Source organism: Chlorocebus sabaeus, chromosome 7, assembly GCF_047675955.1.
Source record: "Chlorocebus sabaeus isolate Y175 chromosome 7, mChlSab1.0.hap1, whole genome shotgun sequence".
Taxonomy (NCBI): Eukaryota; Metazoa; Chordata; class Mammalia; order Primates; family Cercopithecidae; genus Chlorocebus; species Chlorocebus sabaeus.
Genome location: NC_132910.1, coordinates 110112288 through 110138566, shown reverse-complemented (window position 1 = coordinate 110138566; position 26279 = coordinate 110112288). Strand labels below are relative to the sequence as shown.

General features: G+C 34.7%; 1 protein-coding gene across 14 annotated transcripts in view; it reads right to left on the bottom strand.

Moving 5' to 3' along the window:
• The window catches only part of RAPGEF2 (Rap guanine nucleotide exchange factor 2), a 258238-nt gene that overhangs the window by 34620 nt on the left and 197339 nt on the right, over nt 1-26279 (bottom strand). For all 14 annotated transcript variants that reach the window (XM_037993381.2, XM_037993390.2, XM_037993368.2 and 11 more), the window contains 4 exons: nt 19621-19752; nt 9470-9647; nt 2777-2913; nt 1646-1804 (listed from right to left, as the gene is read on the bottom strand). In XM_037993381.2, the coding sequence (XP_037849309.1) occupies nt 1646-1804; nt 2777-2913; nt 9470-9647; nt 19621-19752 (606 nt within the window). The remainder of the gene's footprint in view (nt 1-1645; nt 1805-2776; nt 2914-9469; nt 9648-19620; nt 19753-26279) is intronic.

Genomic DNA, 26279 nt, shown 5'->3' with positions numbered 1-26279 from the left:
TACCATTTTGTTTTCCTCTACTATACAAAATAATTGGGAAGTAAATATATTTAGAATGCGTTTCTGGCATTACATATTTAAAACACTGAATTCATAGCCTTATTTTTTTTTCCTCTGTGGTGCTCATGGAAGGAATTAGATGGTGGAATTATTTAGATTCTATAGATAAGATAATTTTATGTATAGTCATGGTCATTTTCCTTTTTAGTAAGTAAAATGCTTAAAATGAATATTTAAATGAGTGATACCATTTTACATTGAGCGGGCACTATAAAAATTCAATTATGTTATTTTAAAATAAACTATATTCAGATGTTTTTCAAACTGCAGACTAATAAATACAATGACACTTAATTAGTCTAAGTCACATCATTTGGTTGTTTACATTTAATTTTGTTTCAGAGACAAATCCTTTTAGAAGTCATAAATTATAAACACCTAATAATATCAAAAGCATCTTAAACGTATTTCTCTGTAATATGCTGGTTGCCAGTTAAATCAATCTAGTTTCACATTTGGCCTTAGTATTTTCTCTAGTCAATTATTAAATGCTTTTAAAGAATAAATATTAATAAAATATCAATACTGATACTATTTCTCTTTTGCTATCAAGTATTTTCTTTTTATTAGCTATTATTTAACTAGCAAGTCATTCTACTGATTCACACTATGATTAATTTCCATGACTCTTCTAAAATCAATTTCTTACATGTATTTAAATAAAAACACTGCATAACTATACCTAATCACTTTTATTAATGTATTTACTTCATAATGTGCATTTTACTTCCATATTTTGATGAGATTATTAATTACTGATGGCAATCACTTTTTTAAAATTGAACTTATAGTTCTGTGCAGTTCAAGTAACTTTAATGGAGATTAATTTTTACTTTTCTGCAGTGTTATAAGACTAAAAGTAATAGTTCCACATTAAAATTTTATTGGTGCAGGGATGGTGGCTCATGTTTGTAATCCCAGCACTTTGGGAGGCCGAGGCAGTGGATCACTTGAGGTCAGGAGTTTGAGACCAGCCTGGCCAACATGGCAAGACCCCATCTCTACCAAAAATACAAAAAGGCCAGGTGCAGTGGCTCACGCCTGTAATCCCAGCATTTTGGGAGGCCGAGGCAGGTGGATCATGAGGTCAGGAGTTCGAGACGAGCCTGGCCAATATGGTGAAACCCCATCTCTACTACAAACACAAAAATTAGGTGGGCATGGTGGCGCGCACCTGTAGTCCCAGCTGCTCGGCAGGCCGAGGCAGGAGAATCGCTTGAATCCGGGTGGTAGAGGTTGCAGTTAGCTGAGATCGCACCACTGCACTCCAGCCTGGAAGACACAGTGAGACTCTGTCTCCAAAAAAAAAAAACAACCCACAATTAGCTGGGTGTGGTGGTGAGTGCCTGCAATCCCAGCTACTCTGGAGGCGAAGCAGGGTAATCACTAGAATCCAGGAAGCGGAGGTTGCAGTGAGCCGAGATTGTGCCACTGCACTCCAGCCTGGGTAACAGAACAATACTCTGTCTCAAAAAAAAAAATTTATTTGTAAGATATTTATATAGGGAGAAAAATCTCATCACAATGGCATATAAGTGTTCTTTATTAAGAATAAAATATATACTTTTAATGATATATTTTATACCTGGCAGTCATCCACCTTTGTTCTCATCACTCCTTTCATGTATTCTTTGTCCATGGTAGGAGAGACACCAAAACTATTTCCCATACATAGTATTTCTGCTTTTCCATCTGGATAAGTCACTTCTACAGATCCATTGAGAATCACTGACCAGGAGTCCAGCTAATCCAAAAAAATAAAGACAAAGCAGAAAGTAACATCATGATCATACAGCTGAAGGTGCTAGTATGGTCCCTAAAAATGAATGAGCAGATCTTCCATTTTGGAGATAAAACAAGTAACTCTATTTTACTATTTAACAAGTTCACAGAAAAAGGAATAAAACACAGCCACATAGCGACATGTTTCCATATGCCTAGCACAGAATGCGTATCATAATGCCCTCTTAGTTTGACTTTGGATATTCTTCTCTAAAATGACACAAGGAAAAAAATTTCTCTGTCCCCCAAAGCTCATGTACACAAAATGATCATCATTGCTTCAATATCATTTTGTCTGAAAAAAGGCATTAAATTTACGAACATTTAAGATGCAAAAACTGAAAAGTTAATATATCAAAAACTTTCTATTTGCATATGAAATTCTGCAAATAATGGGAAATATAATGGATTTGGAATATAGTGACTCATATGGTTTGGCTCTGTGTCCCCATCCAAATCTCATTTGAGTTATACTCTCATAATTTCCATGTGCTGTGGGAAGGATCCGATGGGAGATAATTTGAATCATGAGGGTGGTTTTCCCTATACTGTTCTCGTGGTAGTGAATAAGTCTCACGAGATCTGATGGTTTTATCAGGGGTTTCTGCTTTTGCATCTTCCTCATTTTTCCTCTTGCCGCTGCCATGTCAGAAGTGCCTTTCACCTCCTGCCATGATTCTGAGGCCTCCCCAGTCATGTGGAACTGTGAGTCCAATTAAAACCTCTTTTCTTCCCAGTCTCAGGTATGTCTTTATCAACAGTGTGAAAATGGACTAATACAGTGACATAACAGGTGTACCATAATTCTTGATTTATTCAAACTTACTGTTGTTAGGTGTTAAAAAGGAAAAAGTAAGAATTGGGGTTTTGTTCAATTGCTGTATTGAGATATCTTTAAGAAGAAACTTTTTAGGTGGTAAGAATAGCTAATCACCTCTTCACCATCATTTAACACTATGGTCCCTGCTCTTTCCACCACTGCGAACACCATCACAGCACAGAGTTCTCGCCTCACCGACATCGTCATATTGGCAAAAGCAGGCAACTGGTGCATAAATTCCAAGAGTTGTTCTGAAAAGCAAAAGACATACTTTATAAACACTACAACTTTTATTAAAAAGTGTTCAAAAAGAATGCTTTAGGTTCCTTTCTTTTTAAATGCCCTACAATGTTGCTTATTGAAAAACACATCTCAAGTATCTTTAACACCAGTTGAATTTCTTGCAGGTACACAAAGAATTCTGTCACTGTGGAAATGATGACACTTACTTGTTGAATTAGAGGCAACAGTTTACACTGTAACTCCAGTTCTAACGCCACTAAAGACAGTACTAAACTTCAAATGGGAAATTTCAATTGTAAATGAGATACAAGGCTTATTATCACATGAGTGACAAATGAAAGGTGGCTCTGAGAATTCTCCAACAAGTCAGTTGGTCCACTCCTGTGCCTTTTGGGCAGGTGGATGCCTACAATAGTCAGCAGAAATAACTATATTTAATTCAAACATTCTAAGGAATATTTTCCATGGATCAAATCTATAAAAAATGATCAATTAAAAAATTAACAACATGATATAAATGAAAATGAAAACTGATATACCATTTTTTAGCCCACAAGTTGGCAAAAAAGGAAATTTGATCGCTCTTCCTTCCTGTGGGGATACTGTGGAGAAACAGCTTACACCTTAGTATGGTTCTAGCTGTTGATGTCACAGTCTCTTCAAGTCCTGGGTTTTCTATTTTTAAAAGTTCTGTATTTTCTTATCATTCAGTAGCTTTACTAATTATACACTAAGTTCTTTCCTTACTCCTCACCATGGCTCTGTGAAGTGCGTTTTCTTTTTCATTTCATAGGGAGGAAACTAAGGCTCAGCATCAGCACCATATAATTAAGAGATGGCAAGACCAGGCACGGTGGCTTGTGCCTATAATCCCAACATTTTGGAAGGCTGAGGCAGGAGGATTGCTTGAGGCCAGGAGTTTAAGATCAGCCTGAGCAATCTGGCAAGATCCTATCTCTACAAAATATTTAATAAATTAGCCACGTGTGGTGGTGCCTGCCTATAGTCCCAGATACTCAGGAGGCTGAGGTAGGAGGATTGCTTGAGCCCAAGAGTTTGAGGTTATAATGAACTGTGATTGTGACAGTGCACTCCATCCTGGGTGAAAGAGACTCTGTCTCTTATAAAACAAAAAACAAAAAACCGTGGCAGTGACATGATTCAAGACCATCTGCTTCCAAGGTCCTGCTGGACTTTAAAGGCAGTGGTAAAGAGCACAGGGTGTACGTCAGACATTTAAATGCTTACTAGTTGTATTACTTTGGGTAAGTTGATCAATTTCCCTAAGGCATAGTTTTCTCATTTAAAAAGAAAAATACAGTATCTGCTTTACTGGATAGCTGTGAGAATAAAATGCAGTAAAGACAATAAAAGTCTGTGGCACAGAGTAAATACTCAATAAATGAGAACTGCTATTACTGTCATTATTAAAATAGTCATGATATCATTCAAACTTTCGGCTAAATAAAAATTATACTAGATGTTTCTTGTACATAATCTAACATTTCCTATGTACATTCCTTTTATCTGTTAAGCTTTAGTGACAAATTTTATGTTCTTGGATACAGTTTGTTAATTACTAAAACAAAGCACTACAGAAAAATATATTCTGTGAATATATTTTCCCAGATACAACATTTCTGGAAGGACAGACTTGAGTGGTTTTCTCTGGTCCAGTTGGGCAATGGCATGTTCTGATTGGACTCTATGTCATCCCTCCTATATAAGACTTTTCATTACACAGGGGGCCTCTGGCAACAAGCAAAATGATAATGACAGGTGTACCCAAAGATTCTGTCCAATAGGACAGTGCTGTGCAAACTGACTCAGATTTATGTGTCAGGAAATCACTTTACTTTTGCTACCAGTATTTTTTTAAAAAGAAGTTAAACTATCAAAGCACATCAGTTATAGAAAGAATACGTTCTGTTTCATGAAACTTTTATTTCTGGAATGAGTAGGAGTGTCTGTGCTGTACCATAAAATGTATTTATTCCTGGAGAAGCAGTAAAGCAATTCTGAATGCCATTGCAAGAGATGACCCATATCTATCATATATGGGAGCCAGGAATCATTGTTTTACCAATGCACTGACCTTTTGATTTGAATTATAAAGGCAAATGAACAAGTCATGGTCCTCTGAAGCACATCCCAGTTAACTCTGCAGTTTCCAGCTCTGTTTTCTTTAGCCTTCATCCCTCACCCCTCACCATAAACTATGACACTATTACCTATAGACCATGCATTTTACTTTTTCCCACCCCTTGTATTTGCTAAATTTCTTTGGACAAGCAAAGATTCGTGGGTTTAAGAAAAATGTGGGCCAGAAATTGTCAGAAATGTTTTGAATTTAGTATCTGTTTAGACAATAATAGAAGTCAAATAATTATCACATATATGATCAGAGAATAAAAAGTGGGAACAAAATACAAAGTACCTTCACAAGCATTTGTTGTAATAATTTTAAAGTGCTTTGTGTAGACATATTGTTTGCTTTTTGGCAGACTCTTAACCTATTAGTGGGTCATGAGTTTAATTTGTGATATATGAGTAGTGGCTAGCATTAAAAAAAAAAAACCACAGGCTAGAAGATATCTGTGTATCATATATTATAAGAATAAAGGAGACAGAAAGATCAAATAGTAAATGTACATAATTATCCAGGCTCAGCTGAAAAACCAGAAATACATAAATGCTAAACCAGATGGCATCTAAGACTTTTTAAGATTTCAAGGATTCAATAATGGTATCCCTGGTTTTTAGATATTTCCGTGCTATATTATACTAGATGATTGGAGCAATTTTTAAAAATAAAGAACTATTTTATAACCAATCATATATATATATATATATATATATATATATATATGGCAGCAGTCTCCAACCTTTTTGGCACCAGGGGCAGGTTTCGTGAAAGACAACTTTTCCACTCTCTGTGGGTGCAGGGGGGATAGTTTTGGGATGAAACTGTTCCGCCTCAGATTATCAAGCACTAAAGTCTCATAAGGAGTGCACAACCTAGAACCCTTGCATAAGCAGTTCACAGTAGGGTTTGCACTCTTATGAGACTAATGCTGATCTGACAGGAGGTGGAGCCCAGGTGGTAACGCTCCCTTACCTTTTGCTCACCTCCTGCTGTGCAGCCTAGTTCCTAACAGGCCAGGGACCAGTACCAGTCTGTGGCCCAGGGGTGGAGACTCCTGCTACAGGGGGCTCAAAACTCTGACAATGACACAGGTATCATACAGACTTAAAAGGGCTTAGGGTAGCCAAGGATTCAGAGCCTGGGATGGATAGTAGGAAAATCCTCAGGACACATGAAAAGTGGATGGGAGAAACAGGACAATTTTCTTTTGTATTTCTTAGAACAATCTATAGAATTATACACTTACCTATTAGAATGATACACTATTATGACCTATCTAATGTTTATGGAAAAATATAAAGCTTTAAAAACACTTTATTTACAATGTACCATTAAAAAAAAACAACAAATAATTAACTTACAGATACCAGAAGCCGAAGCCAATTCAGAAAATTAGCTTATCCTGGTTTGCTTGATATAATTTTATATAAAAACATTTTATTAATTTTTTAAAAAAAACCGGGGTTTGTATAAAGAGATCGAAGTAGTCTTCTACTTTACTGTGTCAAGCTCTCAAAACAAAAAAAATTTTTTTTACAACTATTCAATAATGGAGTACCTACAAAGTTATGAGTTCCAGGGCAAAAATTAACATGACACAGTCCCTTCCTTCAAAGTACTGAAACAAAACTATACCCAAGAAATCTATCAGAACCCAAAGGGAATTTTTTTCTTCCTGCAGCTCACAAAAACATGTTCAAATATTAGCAACTTCATTTGATTCACCTTAAACACTCACGCATACACTCACGTGCATGCACGTGGACATCTCTCCCTTTTTTGCAGGGGAAGAGGAATCTAAAACATCAATCATACAGATGTTTGTATTTTATGTAAAGGGTGTCTATTTTAACTAAATCCTGGAGGATGAGTTGCATTTAACAACAGCTAAGCAGTTCTCACACATTTTATTTTCAGGGAAATAGAACACAAAATCTTTCAAGGTCTTATATAGAACAAACAACACCCTTTAGGACTTGTTTAATGTTAGTGTTTTATTGCTTTAAATAAATGTATATTTCATAGCTGCAAGCATGATAATCATCACTGCTTCCAAGTAATAAATGCTGCTCCCTGTAGGAATTATATTGACAAGCACTTTTTTTTTTTTTTTTTTTTTTTTAAAGATAGCTTTTTATTTATTTGTAGGAATCACCATGGCTGCTGCTTTCTAGAGATTCTGGGAGAGAGGGCTTCTCAGCTATCAACTGAAAGTCTTAAATTTCCAGGAATGACAGACATATATTTTAATAATCAGCATTTTCTTCCACAACTATTTTAAAATGAACAGATTCAAAAAAGATAGATTAGTTTATAAAATGGCAACTTCCAAATCAATCTATTCATAAGCAATGTTTCACCTATTTTTTTTTTAAAAGTACCTATGAACAAAGATTCTGAATTGAAATGGTAAATTGAACACACTTCCAATTTACTTCTTTAAAACTACAGGGGATTAAAAAGAAAGAAATTGGCAAGGGCAAAGAGGGAGAACATGAAACGCACTTTTGGACACTGAACATGTGGTATCGCTGAACATGTGGTATCGGACCCAAGAAAGTGAACAGGGAATTGGAGAGTGAAACCCCATTTTTAGAAATTGTAAATCAGATTAACATGCGGTATCAGAAACAGGAAAAGTATAAACCTGAATCTTCAGGGGGTGAAACAGAACCATTTCACTCAGGCCACTCCCCTGCTTCCATCAGCCCAGCCTCTACTTTACTCTTCTTCACTGCACTTACTGCCTGCAGTGGGTTTTACTTGTTCACTTGCTGATCACATGTCTCCCCTAATAGATTGCAACGAACAAGGACTTTTGCCCTTGTTCAGCACTGAGTGAGTTGCCAGGACCTAGAAAACCTAGAGCACATAGAAGGGGCTCACCCACTCACATTAGCTGAATGAATAAATAATAATTACCATACATTATTCATCTATAACATTATTCATCTATAAAGAGTTAACAATTCCCATAAATTATTTCAATTAAATTTTGAATGTCTAATCTAAGGTTTTGTGTGTTTTTTTTTTTTTTTGCCTTTAATTTCCTAGAATATTTCACCATTCCTGAAATGGTGAAAGTTTTTCCTCATACATGTTTGTATCACTCAAATTCATGCAACAAGCCACTCCACACCGTCCTATATCTAATTCCAACACATTCAGTTCATTTAACTGCTCTTTAAATATGTAGTGGCCCAAGAGTTGGGGGAGTGGTACAACAGATGAGTGAGGCTCAGGCAAGGGTGGCTATAGACCCTGGAACTCTCACGGAAGGATGACTCTCAATGGAAGTTGCTCTCATTTCCAGTGCTCTAAGAAACAAGCCAGAGTCTGGGAGGCATACTCAAACCCAAAACAATTACTACACAACCAACTCTTGCTATGATGGAAAGGTCAATATAAAGCTACTTAAAGTTTTAACCTCTGGGTACACTTAAACAAAGTCACTGCAGCACAATTCACAATAGCAAAGACATGGAATCAACCTAAATTCCCATTATTTATAGACTGGATAAAGAAAATGTGGTACATGTACACCAGGGAATACAACACAGCCACAAAAAGAACAAGACCATGTCTTTTGCAGGGACATGGATGGAATTGGAGGCCATTATCCTTAGCAAACTAACAGATGAACAGAACCTGTAAGTGGGAGCTAAATGATGAGAACACATGAACACACAGAGGGAAATAACACATACTGGGGCCTTTCAGAAGGTTAGCGGGTGGGAGGAGGAGGAAGTTCAGGAAAAATTATCAGTGGGTACTAGGCTTAAAACCTGGGTGATGAAATAATCTGTACAACAAACCCCCATGACACAGGTTTTCCTATGTAAGAGACCTGCACTTGTACTCCTCAACATAAAATAAAAATTAAAAAAAAAAAAAAGAACAAAAACAGCAAAAGAAAAAAGTCTCAACCATCACACAGCCTATATGCCACTAACCTGACATTTTGCTCTCTCCTTCCACCCACTTGAGTCTTCATATGAAACCAGAGTAGAAGCAAATTCATTATGACAATTTTACCAACTGCCTTTATGTTTACATACAGAAAACATGAGCTTAATAAAAATAGGGCTCATGAGGAAATTAATAGAAGTAATATTGCTTGAAAGTCTCATTTTAACTTTTTTTTTTTTCATCATAAACTAAGCTTAAGAAAGGGTTTATGTGGAAAGAGTTTATTAAGAAGTTTCATTCACGTTATCATTTGTAGATTCCTGAAGGTAAGACTGAGTAAACTTGATTTTTTCCAATTTTTGTCCAACAAATACTATTGTTTATAAAAAGGAAATAAATAAATTAATGATTTTTAAAAGTCTACTAGTCTTGGGCTCTTATTTCATCACACAATTTTACCACTGAATATTTTTAATTGCTCTTAGATTCATTTTACTGTTCAAGCTTACCAATGTCATCATCTGTCCGGTCAATTGGGTCCTTCTCCAGGCAGTCTCTCACAATGTCCCTACTCATCAGAGGATCTGATGCTCTCTCAATGTCTTCTTCATCGTCATCGTCCTCGGAATCCACTGCTGTTTCTGGCAACCCACTCAGGTCCATATCACCAGCCTCGCTTTCTGTGGCCTTAAGATACACACACACACGCACACACACAAATTAAAAACTATTTTAAGTAAATAAATCTTTGGGGCCCAAAGAAATAAGAGCAAGTCTCATTCAAAATAATGCTTTTGTTATATTTATTTTTCCATCCAACAACTACGTATGCACCAGAAACTATATATAACAATTACTTTAACAAAATATGAGTGATTCCACCTCCTATTAAATTTTTGGTTAGGAATAATGACTTTATCTCAGTAATTTTGATTTCTTATCTGAGCTGTCATATGGCATGTGAAACACAGTAGAATAAAGAAGAAAAAGGTAGTATTTGTTTTCACTCCATTTTTCAAAGAGAATGGCTTAGGCTAACAGCTTAAGGGTGACAATTCTGAGGAATTCCTTTTGCAGAACAGGTGTGAATTTATTAATGCCAAGAAGCCCAGACCATTTCACCCCTATTAAATACTCCTTATGGAAAAATGAGCCACAAATCAAAGGTAACTTGATAAATATGCAAATGAAACATTAACAATCAGATTATCCCAATGACTAATGTTAAACTATAAATTGAGAAACACTATAGGAGACCATATGCTTAGAGGCAACATGCTCACTCTTTCCACTCATCAACAAAGGTGATCACATCACCAAATTTCAAGTTATCAAGATACTTGCAAATTTTCTAAGTCACTGGAGTCACACATTTCAGATGGTCTCTTTTGTTGGATTAGCTCAATCCTAGAACAATTATCCTTTCTACGTCACTATGTAGCCTTTTGTGACTATCATCTCAGCAATATGTATGTATATATCATATAGATCTTATTTGACATTATATACCTAGACTTATCAGTTAAGCACAGTAAAAATGAATTCAATTAAATATTAACTATATCAATCTTGAACGTGTTTTTCCAAATGAAATATTAAAATCTTGAAAACATCTTATTATAGCTAACACTAAATACTTAACAATGTATCAGGTAGTGCTCTAATTGCTATGTATTTATTAAGTCATTTAATCCTTGAAACAACCCTATAAAGTAAGGGCCATTATTAACTTATATTATTCCAACACTTAGGTGAAGAGAAATAATTTCTCCAAGGTCGTGCTGCTGATAAACTGTGGAATCAAGACTAGAACCCAGGAATTCTGGCTTCAGAGTCTTAACCGCAATCTAATCTGCCTCTTTTTAACATTCACTGAATACGAATGTGGCTTATATAAGGATCTACCCTTTTCCTATAATTTAATACTTACAGAATAAATTGTGCTATTTTCTCTTTCTTCCTTCCTCCTCTCCCTCTCTCCCTCTCCCCTTCCTCCCTCCCTCTCTCTCTTTCTTTTTTTCTTTCTTTCTTTGAGACAGAGTCTTGCTCTGTTGCCCAAGCTGGAGTGCAATGGCATGATCTTGGCTCACTGCAACCTCTGCCTCCAGGGTTCATGAGATTATCATGCCTCAGCTGGGACTACAGATGTGTACCACCGCACCCAGCTAATTTTTGTAATTTTTGTACTCTTAGGAGAGATGGGATTTTATCACGTTGGCCCAGCCAGTCTTGAACTCCTGGCCTCAAGTGATCAGCCCACCTCAGCCTACCAAAGTGCTGGGATTACAGGCATGAGCCACTGCGCCCAGCCTGTGCTATTTTCTTATCAACAAAGTTTCAGCTTTGTGAAGTCCTGGTTCATATCACAGAATATAAGATTTAATCCTACATTTTGAAATAATACCAGCATGTGTTAACAATGAGTTTTAATCACATTTTCTGTTCTTTAGGTACAATTTCCTGAACCAAAATGCATATATTATTTTTAAAAAAAACTTAAAGGGAAAATAATTGAAGACAGAAAACCTAATGTTTATGAAAGTTCAATGGCCTGGTCATTAATAAGCAGAGATACTGCAGGCAGGAGAGCAGTAAGCCACAGCAGCCCATACAGAGAGAACTGTGACACACTCAGAAACACACCTCGTAATTTAAGCTCAAAATTAACTGAATCATTGCTAGATTCAAGAAGGAAACTGAAGTAGAACTTGATGTGATATAGTATGCCAAGTTTCTGGTTAGACATAATAGGTCAACATTGTTATCAGCATCTGACCCTGAAGTCTAGAAATATAATTTGCTAATGCTTGCTATGATCACATTTTCACCTCAGTATCATCTTCACATTGAAGACTATTACTCATCACCTTATATTTTCAAAAATATTATCAGTTCTCTATATAAACATTCTTTAATATTAGCACAGAGTGAAGGACACTACCAAAGACAGAAATTTTAAAAATCTTTATTTTCAATAATAATTTATATAACTAAAGGTTTCTTTAACTTTAAAACATCTAAAGTATGTGAAAAGATGAAATATATTTTATACCACCCCAAAGAAATAACTATCATTTAAATTATTTATATTTAAGTCTTAAGCAGAACATAAAGACTTTCAACTGTCAGCTGGATTTCTCTCTCCCAAACGGAACCTTCCACTTTATTTATGTAAAAGATCACAGTTGTTTGCTATCTCTATGTGCATTCCATGCTTTAAGAAACAAACTATTCATAAAATAACATTTACTAAACAAAAAATTTAGAGATTATTTAGAATAAATATCCATTTTACCTTAAAATACTACATATTCCCTAAATCATACTTTTTAAAAGAATGTGATAAACAACTTTTCAGGGACCTACTAATTTCATAATACCACCGCCTTGTGGACAAGATGTTTAGAGACTAAGGAACACAAACTGGTCTCCAGAAGGAGTACTAAACTTAAGAAGAGTGCCTAGAATATAGTATTAACTGTGTGAACAAACTCAGTTTTGTGGCTCCGAATCTCACCTCTACTATTCATGATGTGATTTTAGCAAAGCCACTTAACCTCTATAAGCCCATCTTATCATTGATGTAAACTGTAGGTACAGCTTGTTACTATTCACAGGACTGCTTTTGGATCATACACGGGAGAAAGAAAGCCAGTCTCAAGGTAGATCAAAAGTCCCTTCCTCAAGGGGATACAGTCTTCATCTTAGTACTTGTACACCTTCTACCTCTCCCCATACCATCAATGAACCTTGGAATTTGACCAAAAAATCCCCCAAAATTCTGTTAAATGCAGCACTCTCCTTGTAAAACAGTATCTTAGACTAACTGCACCAACACATTCTGGCCAACTGGTTCATACAACAATTATAAAAATAGTGATCCTATATTGAATGACTATCATATGTATCTAGCACTGAAGTTGATGTTTTAAAACAATACTCTTCATATCAATTCAGCAAGTTAGTATTATTAACGTTATTTTAGAAAGGAGAAAATTTCAAGGAAATTAAATAAGTTGTTCAATGTAAGCAAAACAAAACCCAGTAACTGGCTAGGATTCAAAATCAGGTGTGACCAACCAAGAAATACTAAGTACTCTGCACTTTGCTCAACATTCTCAATAGTCTTACAAGAAATAGTTGAAACATAATACAGTAATAAAATGTTTTCAACTTTGCTAAGTCATAAAAGATACAAAGTTTAAATACATATTTGCATTTAAACATAACACTTATTGTTTTCTAGCTTCCTCCAAATAACAACACTACTAAGACTCATGTGTGTCTTTAAGCCCTTTTTTTCTAAATAAAGACACTAAAACAGATGCTTTATATTTAAAAGTTTATCTGGATATATTTGTTACAGGAACAAGGAGAAAGGTTTAGCCGAATAACTCCTGTCTTAAATTAATTTATCCTATACATGTACAGACTAACATAGATTTTGTTGTCCATTAATATTTAAATAGTGATATTCTTTTAAAAATAATATTCTCAGATCAATGCTGAAAGCTCCACTATTTAAATCAAAAGGGACTAAATCTATTCAGCTCTTGTGAACAGTTCTTAAAACCAATTTATTTTACATTATTTTAAAAAATCAAGAAAATTAACAAAAAATTTTTTATGCCATAAAGCTCTACTGAAGTATTCATATAACTAAAATAAAAATCAAATACTGCATGTTTTATCAGTAAGCACTTTAAAATCACTTGCCAAAAAAGTTTTGCTTATTAAATGCATATATATGCCTAAAAGAGAAGAATGATTTTTAAAGCTCTTAATGTAAATCGTTAGGTTGCTTCCCCAAAATTACAATCCTACAAGGAGTATATAAAAATGTCTATAAATGTTTATTTTAGGTAAGAAAATCTGTGCTAATTTGATAGGCAGAATAATTTCATATTTAAGTCCTTATATGCTCAATTATTATTATGTTTCAAATACTCAAGGTGTAGACATTTGCATTTTCTTTTCTGTAAGTTACCTACCACTGTCCTTTGAACATTTCAACATTGTGAGCTGACTATTTTTCTAATTTGCATAAATCAGTTATATTCTGACTTTAAATCTTCATATCAATTGATGTTTTGATTACAAAATGTTTTGATCCTTTACTAAAACACTGTTTGCTAACTCTTTAGTTTATCAGGAATTTATTTTAATTACAATACAAAATGAGAATACAAAATGATTCCCCAACTCCAAAGACCATTTATTGAATGATCCATCACTTTATTGATTTATGAAGTTTCCTCTATCACATATTACATCCTTACACGAGTTCAATTTTGCTGGAACTCTCTGTTCTATTGATCTATCTATTTTTGTATAACTATTTCCGGTTTGCCTAAGCCACTTGCTGTGATTCTGATGGCCACACCATTTAACCAGGAACTTATCATGGCTGGAAATGGCGCTGTCTCATATCACTAACTTAGGCATTAAAGCTTTCAATCACCAACAACCTTCTATTCTTTCGACCTGCCCCCATCTGCTTCTAAGGTAACCTTTTTTCAACTTAAGAAGGATCTTTGCTCAAGACTCTACTACCTTCTGTGTCTAGTGTTCACACCTCCTGTCTTAACTTCCTTTCATATCCAGCTTATACTCCCTAGTCTATTATTTCAATTACATCCATTCAACACATCTTTACTGAATGCCTAAAATTTCCTGGCACTGTACTAGGCTCTAGCAGAAAAAATGGAGACAAGACAGACAAGTTCCCTGCCTTCTTGAAGGTGTCATTCTACTAGGCAGAGAGTCAACATAAAAAGTAATAATTCTTTCAATCGGTGTTCTAGGAAGGAAACAAAAAGATTATGCAGGAAAGGAATCAAAATGGAGGATTTCCTTTACAGAGGGTTATAAAGAAACAACTCTGAGGAGATGATACTTGAAAACAAAGGCTGAAAAGGATCAAGCTACGAGAAAACATTCCAGGCAGAAGGCATACAAAAGCTATGATCTGCAGTTAGAAAACGCTTGCCTTGTTGCTCCACCTGTCTTTGTATTACAGTCACTTAACAAATTTCAGTCCTGGGTGAAGTCAAATCCTTGCTTTCTTTGTGCTTACAGTGGAGAAAATTACTTAACAGAGCAGAGAAATCACTTTATATTTGAGGGCACTAACTCAATTCAATCTCCATTTCTCTAGTCAATTTGTTCTCCTACTCTCTACAACTATTATTTCAAAACTTCTCTCTCCTTAAAACTCTCTACCTGCCAACCCTCTCACTCTCAACAAATGAACTCAACTCTTCCGAGAGAAAACAGAAGTCTAAGACAGGAACTCCCTCAACTCCCAAACTCCCCAGGATGTGTCCCTGTTAAAACAGAGGAGTGTTTCTTCTCTAAAGGTTAATCATTATGAATGACTAAGAATTCACTCACAAATTCCTCTCTTCCCACCATCTCAGCAACATTATTCTATCCTGGTGTACAGCATATCTCCCTGGTGTACAGCATTCAAATTCAATCTGTGTCCATCTCGTGAGCGTTTATTCTCACTTCAATGTGACAGGAGGCCTCTGAAATCAGAACTGTATGAAGATTAAATGGGTTGCTGTGGGAGAAAGCTGCTCACCCTTGGAATTGTTCAAGAATAAACTGGATGCTTGATTCACAGAAGAGAAGCAAAGGATTCAAATGTAAATTTGGAAGTTGAACCAGGTGCATGTCAGACTTCTCATTTTAAGTTCTGATTCAAAGATAATAGAAGTAGTCTACTGAAAATCTCTACTAAATGTTAAGTTTTGCACAGCCAATAACTAGATCCTTAGATACATCTATGGATGTTTCCTTATGATGGATACATACTTACAGGCTATATGCCTGTCATCAAATCTGAAACAAATAGCTTTGACAATCAACTATAATGATATGCACAGGGATCCTCTTCTTCATCTACACCCAAAGATAAAGCCAGATAGCAGGCTGCAAGCTCCAACTAAGTTAGAGTAATTAGGAACTCTCACCTACACTCTGGTTTCACAGACATTCAGATGATAACCAGGGGCAGAAGAAGTACCATCTGCATTTCCTCATGTACTTATCCAGCCTATTCAAGGTAAAAGCACATATGACTAGAATTCCCCTCAGAATATGCCTCAATCAATTATACAAACAAGTTACTTTTTTGTTTTTTTGAGACGGAGTCTCGCTCTGCCCCGCAGGCTGGAGTGCAGTGGGGAGATCTCGGCTCACTGCTGTGACAACTTCTGAGGCTCAAGAGATTCTCGTGCCTCAGCCTCCTGAGTAGCTGGGACTACAGGCATGCATCACTACATCTGGCTAATTTTTGTATTTTCGTAGAGATGGGGTTTTACCATGTTGGCCAGGCTGGTCTTAGATTCCTGGCCTCAAGTGATCTGCCTGTCTTGGCCTCCCAAAGTGCTGGGATTACAGGCATCAGCCACTGCACCTGGCCAAACAAGTTACTTCATTCTCTTAACAGATTTACCTTTTAGGTGTTTCATCCAAGTTTGTATTTATCTGATGAGAACAGTGATAACTGTTGTAACCTCAAGCTGTATTCTAACTATAGATTTTCAATATGTATAATAATAATCTCAAAGTTTAGAGGACAAAGGCTCTGCCATAATATTTCAATTAATATAAGCTAAAGTACAGCTTTTATGTATACTGTTGATAGTTTTACACACGGGAACTCTTCGATAAATGTTTAGAAAAATCAACTTTCAGAATAAATGGTGTGTTTGTGTGTATGTGATGTGGAAGTAAACTGAGAAAAGTATATAACTAGTATACTGTCTCTTTAAAATAAAATTATTTTCCAAGATCTACTAAATTCAGGACCTAAACGAGTATGTCTTGTATTGATGGTATTCTTAATTGTTCACTAACTTTCAATAATTAAAAAAATAAAAACATCACTGACTAAATACAACAATGATCCTTCATAACTATATTGTCTCCAAAGAAAGTTACTTTTATGGTTTTTTCATGCCACAGTTCCTAATAAGCCAAGAGTTATTCTTTGTAAAGTAAGAATAATGTTATTTTGCTTGAAACCATATACAATCCAATAGTAGTAGAATGTATTTGAAGGCCCAAATAAGGATTTTTTGTGTATATTTCAGTCTCTTTTCCTAACTTTGCATATTCAAAGCTAATAGAATGTTTCTTAAGAATTAAAATTATTTTATTTTAAAAACATTTTTGGAATCCCATAGCTCTGGCTTATTTTCTATCCATCAGTATCACAAAAATTTATTTTAAGCAGATACTAAATCTAAAGGTAATTTTTAAAAAACACAAGGAAGATAATTCAATGATCCACTCTGAATAGGCCCTTCCTTTTGTCACACTCAGTATGGACTTTAATAAGAAAAACTTGTAATATTAGACAAACCTACAGCCAACATCTCACTCAACAGGGAAAAGTTGAAAGCATTCCCTATAAGAACTGTAACAAGGATGCCCACTTTCCCACTCCTATTCAAAACAGTATTCTAAGTCCTAGCCAGAGCAATTAGGCAAGAGAAAGAAATAAAAGGCATCCAAAATGGAAAAGTGGAAGTGAAATTATCCCTGTTCACTGATGGAGTGATCTCATTATATATAGAAACCCCTCAAGACTCCATCAAAAAATTTTTAGATTTGATAAAAGAATTCGGGAAGTTTCAGAATGTAAAATTAATGTGCACAAATCAGTAGCATTTCCATACACCAATAACAATCTAGCTGAGAACAAAATCAAGAAAGCAATCTCATTTACAATGGCTACCACACACACACACACAAAAACTAGAATATATTCAACCAAGGAGGTGAAAGCTCTACAAGGAAAACTACAAAATACTGATGAAAGAAATTGTAGATGACGCAATGAGAAAACATCCCATGCTCATGGATTGAAAGAGTTAATATCACTAAAATGACCTTACTGCCTAAAGCAATATACAGATTGAATGTAAGTCCTATCAAAATCCCAGCATCATTTTTCACAGAATTAGCAAAAAAAAAAATACTAAAGTACATATGTAATGTAACCACAAAAGAGCCTGAACAGTGAAAGCAATCTTGGGCAAAAAGAACAAATTACACTACAAGGTTATAATAACCAAAACAGCATGATACTGGTATAAAAGTAGGTACATAGATCGATGGAACAAAATAAAGAATCCAGAAATAAAGTCACATATTTACAGCCAACTGATCTTTGACAAAGCCAAGAACATACACTGGGGAAAAGCTACCCTTTTTGATAAATGGTGCTGGGAAAATTGGGTTGCCATATACAGTATAATGAAACTGGACCCCTATCTTTCAGCATATAAAAAAAATCGACTCAAAACAGATTGAAGACTTAAGACCCAAAGCTATAAAAATATTAGAAGACAATCTAGGGAAAATTCTTTAGGACACTGGTCTAGGCAAATAATTCATGACTAAGACCTCAAAAGCACAGGCAACAAAAACAGACAAATGGGACTTAATTAAACTAAAAAGCTTCTGCACAGTAGAAGAAATAATCAACAGAGTGAACAGATAATCTGTAGAATGGGAGAAATATCTGCTAACTATGCATCCTACTGGGGACTTATATCCAGAACCTCAAACAACTGAATAACAACAACAACAACAAAATAATCCCATTAAAAAGTGGGGAAAGGACATGAATAGACATTTTCAAAAGAAGACATACAAATAGCCAACAGACATATGAAAAAATGCTTAATACCAGTAATCATCAGAGAAACGCCAGTGAAAACCACAATGTGATACTGTCTTTCACCAGTCAGAATGGCTGTCATGAAAAAGACAAAAATAGTAACAGATGGTGAGGATGTGGAGATAAGAGAACAATAACATGCAGCTGGTGGGAATGTAAACTAGTACAACCTCTGATGAAAAACAGTATGGAGATTTCTCCAAGAACTAAAAAGAGAACTACCATTCAATCTACCAATCTCATGACTCAGTATCTACCCAAAGGAAAATAAATCATTATACCAAAAAGGTACCTGTACCTGTATGTTTCTTGCAGCACTATTAACAATAGCAAAGATATAGAATCAACCAAAGTGTTCATCAATGGATGACTGAATAAAGTACAGTACATATACACAATGAAATACTATTCAGCCATAAAAAATGAAATCATGACTTTTGCAGCAATATGGATGGAAGTGGAGGCCACTATCTTAATTGAAATAAGTCAGACACAGACAAATACCACATTTTCAGTCACAAGTGGGAGCTAAATAATGTTTACACATGGATGCAGAGTGTGGAATAAGCAGTGGAGACTCAGAGCATGAGAGAGTAGGGGGTGGATAATGAGAAATTACTTAATGGGCACCATGTAAGTTATTGGGGTGATGTATAACCTAAAAGCCCTGACTTCACCACTGTGCAATCTATCCAAGCAAAAATTTTACACTTTTACCCCATATATTTTATACAAATAAAAAAATAAACACTTTGGTAACTCATAATAGCAGAGGCAGTACAATTAAGACAGTTCTACACCCTAAAAATAACATATATTAAATAAACATTAATATTTTTTGTACATACATGCACATGTAATATACACACACGTATTTACTTTATAGATTCTATCAGCTGAGAACCTTACAATTTCTTGGAATAAATGAAAATGAAGCAAATGACAAGGAAAACAGTCTCTTACCTGGTAGATATCAGAAAGACTACTGCTTCCAGAATCACTAGTGATACTACATCCTGAATGGCTAGAAGAAACGTGGGTCACCTGTGGGTGGAGACTGTCAGTAAGATGCAGTTTTGTGAAATCTGCAGGAAGCTATGGAAGGAGCAGGAAAAACTAGGATTACAATCTGAATCAAGAACTCCAAGAAGACATTTTAAAATTAAAATATATTTTATTCTATCCCATTGAATTAAAAATGGTATTCATTTTCCACATTCACAAATTACTAAATATTGTCTTATTTACCAAAAATCACATAATAATTTTTAAAGTGTACGAGCACACAGTAAGCCTTAAATAACACTAATTCAATGCTTTAAACAGGTGGGTCTGGTGATTAAGATAAACTTGGGTATTTAATTTAGTTAGCTAAAATTTTCCAATCACACATCAATGAGCAAATTAGGCTACTACTATTTATTAGCCATCACAAATGTAACTTTGTGGCAAAAAGCAGTTTAAATAAGAAAACACATTTAAGCTTCTTTTATACCCAAATGATGTTTAAAGGTTAAGAAAAAAGAGAGCATCTTAGAATTGATGAAGTATACTGCCATACAAGCAACTGTACTAGGCTCTACAAAGAAGAGAGAAGAATGCCATCAAAGATCTTAGAATTGAAAAAGTTATGGACAACACTTACCTATCTATACTCATATACATAAATATCAACTTTCTACATGTTCATGTTTAAATAAAAACAGTCTCTATTAAAATAAACACGTTCACTAAGCATCTCTTATGTGTTCTGCATCCCTTATATACCAGAGAAAATGCATTTAAAAAAACCCACTCATACAATGGCTTATTTGACAAATATTTACTGAGTCCCTTTTCTCTTATTATGCCCTAGTCATGTGAGAATCTAAGAAAACAGATGTAATGTTCTGAAGAATCTTACACTCTTATCAGTTATTACCAATTCTTTTGAATAAAAAAAGACATTATATTTATCTATAATATCACACATTATACTACTGAGCTATTAAACAGCATTTCAAAATACATGTTAACTAGCATCATGAAATACTGATAACACTCCCTTTTTCCTGCATATTGATCCTATTTAGCTGGTGAACAGTTATAAATATAAGGACTAACTGTTAAAACTTAAATAAATGTTAACCTTAGTAATACTCCCATCTACCTTTTGAGGCTCATTCCCTCTCCCCCTCCAAAATATTAGGGCATAGTTTAGAGTAGGCTTCACAAGGGAGACAGTTCAGATTTGTGACAATGCTCAATGGATTTTGATACTTCAGAGCTCCAAGTAGGCAAAATGTATTTATATTCCATAATAATTCAGACCTACTCTCTGAATAGATTACACCCCCTCTACCTTAAGTGAATTATATTTAACAATATTTACATACAATCTGTTTAGAAATAATAACTTTATGGGATACAAGGCATACAAAGGGAAGATTTAAACATAAACTTCATAGGGGCATATAATTAGATGCCAAATACATGGAGAAAAATCTATTTGTTGAGGGCGCTTGGAGAAGTGAAATAATCGCAAACCTATCTTACTAACAGTGTTTATAAAGAAACTGGTAATTGAAGATGTTGTGAAATATATAATATTTAGGAGGATAACAACTTATCCGTAAGGGATAGGCAAATACCTCTAAATTCAGAATTTATATGTTTCATTCATAACGTAGAATAGTGAAATATTTGCAGGACTTCTTCAGGAACAATTCCAAGATACAAGTTTACAGATATGTATTAATGACTATAATTTTACATGTAGCTAAACAGAAGGTGATCAGATATTAAAATAAATAATAGGCAGGATAGATACCCTTCATTGTCTTAGCTACTCTTCCATTTAATTCAGTCACTTACTGCAGAAGGCAACTGGGGAAACATTACTCTATGGCTTAGAGATGTTAAAAGGCATCAATCAATACATGTAATTAGAGAACAATAAACTGATTTCTATTGATTATCTTTTGCAGACATGACTCAGGTTGACGTGCCACAGTGTATTTTTTTTTAAAATTAATGTGTCAAATAAAGATAAAACAATCTAATGAATTTTTACACTTTATTCAGGTCTCACAGAACTCTCTTCTCTTCAGAATCCAACATCCGGTCATCTTCCCTGACTAAGAATTCACTGTATGGAGAGTACTAGGAGCTGTAAGAGCTCCAAACCTAACAGAAGAGATATCTATCCAGCTTTTAGATATCACAATCTATTCATCTGTGCCTACTTACAGTCACAAATATCAGAATTAGATGGAAATGTTAGGCCCAGAACCATAAGACTGTCAAAAGAGAAATATTTTTGCTTTTAAAAATTCAATTATATTTAATAAATACTTATTGAATATCTGCTGCATCATACACTCTGCTAGGGGCAGAGAATATCAAGATAAGTAAGACATTCCTAACTCCAAACCTCTACTACCTCCAAATTCATTGTGTGACAAGTGTTACAAACAATAGAAAATCCATGTTTTTTATTTTCATTTTTATTTTAAAGACAGGGAACTTCCTCAACTGTCCAGGCTGGAATGTAGAGACACAATCATAGCTCACTGTAGCCTTAAACTCCTGGGCTGAAGTGATCCTACCACCTCAGCCTCCTGAGTAGTTGGAACCACAGGCACATGCCACCATGCCCAGCTAATTTTAAAATTTTTTGCAGGTAATAAAAGAGTCTCTCTATGTTGCCCAGGTTGGTCTCAAACTTTTGGCCTTAAGCAATCCTCCCTCCTCAGAGGGCTGGGATTACAGGTGTGAGCCACTGCAAACATTGTTTTTATCTCTTTCTCTCCACTATCTGTGTTCTTTGCAGAATGGCATGAAATAATGATACATTAAAGTAAATGCATATATAAATTAGCATTAAATACCTTTTAATATGAGATATGTACGAATAGATGCCATGTTCAAAAAAACCTTAAAATCTTTTCCCACCAATTAGGATAACAATACTATTATTAATTTTTTTTTTTTTTTTTGGAGACAGAATCTTGCTCTGTCGCCCCGGGTGGGGTGTGGTGGCACAATCTCAGGTCACTGCAACTTCTACCTCCTGGATTTAAGCGATTCTCCTTCCTCAGCCTCCCAAAGAGCTGGGATTACAGGTGCCCACCACCCCGGCTATTTATTTATTTATTTATTTTATTTGTTTAAGCAGAGACAGGCTTTCACCATGTTGGCCAAGCTGGTCTCAAACTGCTGGTCTCAAGTGATCCACCTGCCTCAACCTCCTAAAGTGCTGGGATTACAGGCATGAGTCACCACATCTGGCATTATTATTAAATTTTATTGACAATACACATCAGTCAAGTTATGGAATGGGAGATGTCACAAAAGGTGTTCCCATAAGGAAAGAAACTGAAATGCACTGATTTGGCTCTGCCATGACACTCTAATGGAATAGAGGTCTGAGCCCATGCCTAGGAAAAATGGAGTTTCTAGGAGTCAAATAACCATGTAGGGGTTAAGAGCCAGGAGGCAGACACAGGGGCAGATGCCCATGTTTAAACCCAAGGGCATCAGGGCAACAGAGATCTGAGGAATATATACAAGAAAGGCACAACATGACAGCAAGCATCCCTTACTCTAAACTTTTTCTAAGCTTGACCCAGTGCCAATTTAAATTACTATGTATCAGTATGCTATTTAATTAAATTACAGATTAAATTGAGGTTGTGAATTATCTTGCAACTGCAGCACCATTTATAACAGAAATTCTGTTCAAAAAATAAAAAAATTTTATAAAGCTAGAAATATACAGTAATTACCAGAATAAAATCAATAATTAAGTTAATTAAATGAGAAAGTAACACATTTTATGTATTTTTAATACCAATGTATTTTCCAACAATTCATTAAGAACACAATTCCAAGGAATCTTTTCACCTATATTTTTCATTTTTATCACTTAAATATTTATTTTAATATTTGATTATATAAATATATTACTGCTTAATTTTTTTTGTTCCTGGAACAAGCAACCTATAGTCCTAAAAAACACCACCTGTGAATCACAATTTTAATAAACTACTCTTAGGCAAATGGTTGAATCACAGTTTAACTACAAACACTGCTAAATACATAAGAAACAAGGATAATATTTAAATCAGGTTCTTAAATCAGACTTAGATTATATTAATTATATATTATATTTAAATCAGATAATATTAATTTTAGGTTTATGCATATATGAAGTAATACTTATAAAGTATATTAGTATTAAAGTATATAAAGTAATACTTTATAAGTATACTTTATATAAGTATTACTTTATACTTTTAATACTTTATGTAAGTAAAGGATACTATATTTTCATTCAGCATTCATCCATCATTTATTGAAAGCCTGTGTTGTGAGGACTGAATAAATAAATGGGTGTGAAGGACTTAGAGAAGTGCCTGGCACACAGGAAGTAATACTTTATATAAGCATAAATCTAAAATTAATCACAGTTTCATAAAACCTTGGTATCATTTGTTTAATAATTTTTTTTGTTTTATTATGTAGGACAAACAGATGCTACCATAATTAGCTTTGAAAAAGTAAATTCTACACATTATTTAAGTCTCTATAATATATAAATAGGAATTTGAAAATCACTGATTAATCTAATGGTTGGCATTTATAAAATTACTAGCTAATAAATAAACTCTATCTTGAACATAAAGACAATGAGTACGGATGCCTTGAAGTCTCTGATACCAATAAGTAAATACTCATAAGTAAGTAAGTAATAATAAGTATAAAAAAAAAAAAGTTAAATTGGTAAAATACCTAAAGTTGGTGACAGTGCAGTACAAACAAGGGTGGCTGCCCTTCTTCTCCCTTTCCATCCTGAATTAATTACTGATATAGCCCAGCATCTGTGGTACTAGATCCCCAAGTTTTGGGGATGAATTTTGTGGAATTTTATTATCAACAGAGGCTTATTCTCCTTTTTTTTTTTTATATATGTAAAAGAGAGTTTCATGCTCCAAGATACCTATCATCATCATCTTAGGACTGCTGAGAAATCCAACAGTTAAAAACAAAAAAATACTGTCTATTGACTGAAATGTATTTAATTGATAATTTTCCAAACTAATCTTGGAACCACTTTAAGTAACAGTTACAACAGAATGCACAACATTTGGGGTGATGACCACTGGAATCTAGTCAATCTTCCCGGGCATCTTACCTTGACTAAAACTACTAAAAGTAAATTAAATATCACACTTAGTGACTAAAAGTAACTTTATATTAAGATGCATCACTCAGAATTTACTCAAATGAACACTGCTCTCCCCATATCATTGTTAAGAGTTTTGAGTCTTTATGTTCAGGTTTTTAATCTCTACAAAGTGGAGTCAGTATATTCCTAGACATATTTTCTATTTTTCTCTAAGGTATTTGTAAAAAATAAAGCATACTATATTTTCATTCAGCATTCATCCATCATTTATTGAAAGTCTGTATTGTGAGGACTGAATAAATAAATGGGTGTGAAGGACTTAGAGAAGTGCCTGGCACACAGAAATGACTAAAGAAGTGTTAAGTATAGATCGTCACGTACCAGATTCTGCAAGGCGCAGGTCCTTTCCAAATTCACGATTCCTGTAGCTGGAATCTAAGCCTAGATGTCAATGGATTATTGAGCTATTCCCAGAAAGGGCTTTCGTGGCCAAAGTCACCCAGCTATAGACACTATCTTTCACTCCCTCTGGAGCTCAAGTTGTTTTAAAAGCCATTCATATTGTTCCTCTTTCTCTAGGCAGGCACACACATACACACCCACATTGTCTTCTTTTTTTTTCCCCCCTTTCTGCTACTATCTTTTCAGGTACTACTAGTTCTGACACTCTTTGACTTGTTTCTACATACAGCTTGATGAGGCAGGAAATTTTTTAGTAGCTCATTTTAAAGACCAGTTTATAATCTGATCAACTTTTATTTCTTTAAATCCTATCTCTTTAAGAACACCAGAAAAAGTAAACATTTAGACTTTTAAGTATTATTTACCATAGTAATTTTGACTCCTCTCATAATCCCTTTATATACACCCTAGATACAACACCCATCCTTGAAGGCTTCATCTATCAGTATTCCACAAAGCAAAGAGAAAGATTTCTGTAAAATATACAATTTATTTTGCTAATAAATGTATATAATGTCAGGAAACAAAAGTTTTCTAAATCTGTCATAATAACTTAATAAACTGATAAGGCCTAATGTTTTTCTGATTAAACTACAGGTAGAGTTTTTAAGGTGTTGATATAACTATGCTTTATAAGAATAGTTCCGCAAAAATGTATTTGCTTTTATCTACTGGAGAAAACTGCCAAAATTAACAATTTGTAAGAACTTAACATTCTTCCAGCTTCCTACCAGGCTCAGAAGACAGAAGCTTCATGTTAGCCATATATGGATTTATCTTCTGTTCAACTACCTCCTAAGTCAAGCAAACCTGGACAAGTCAGTTAACTTCTGTGTACCTCAGTTTCTTCTATGAAATGACTGTAACATAAGAGAGTGATCAAATGAAATAATCACTGTCGTCCAAATAATCTACCTTACGTACGCCTCTCTATTCCTTCTCATTTCTTCTGTCATTTTTCCATTCAACATCCTTCACCATGTTAGGCCAG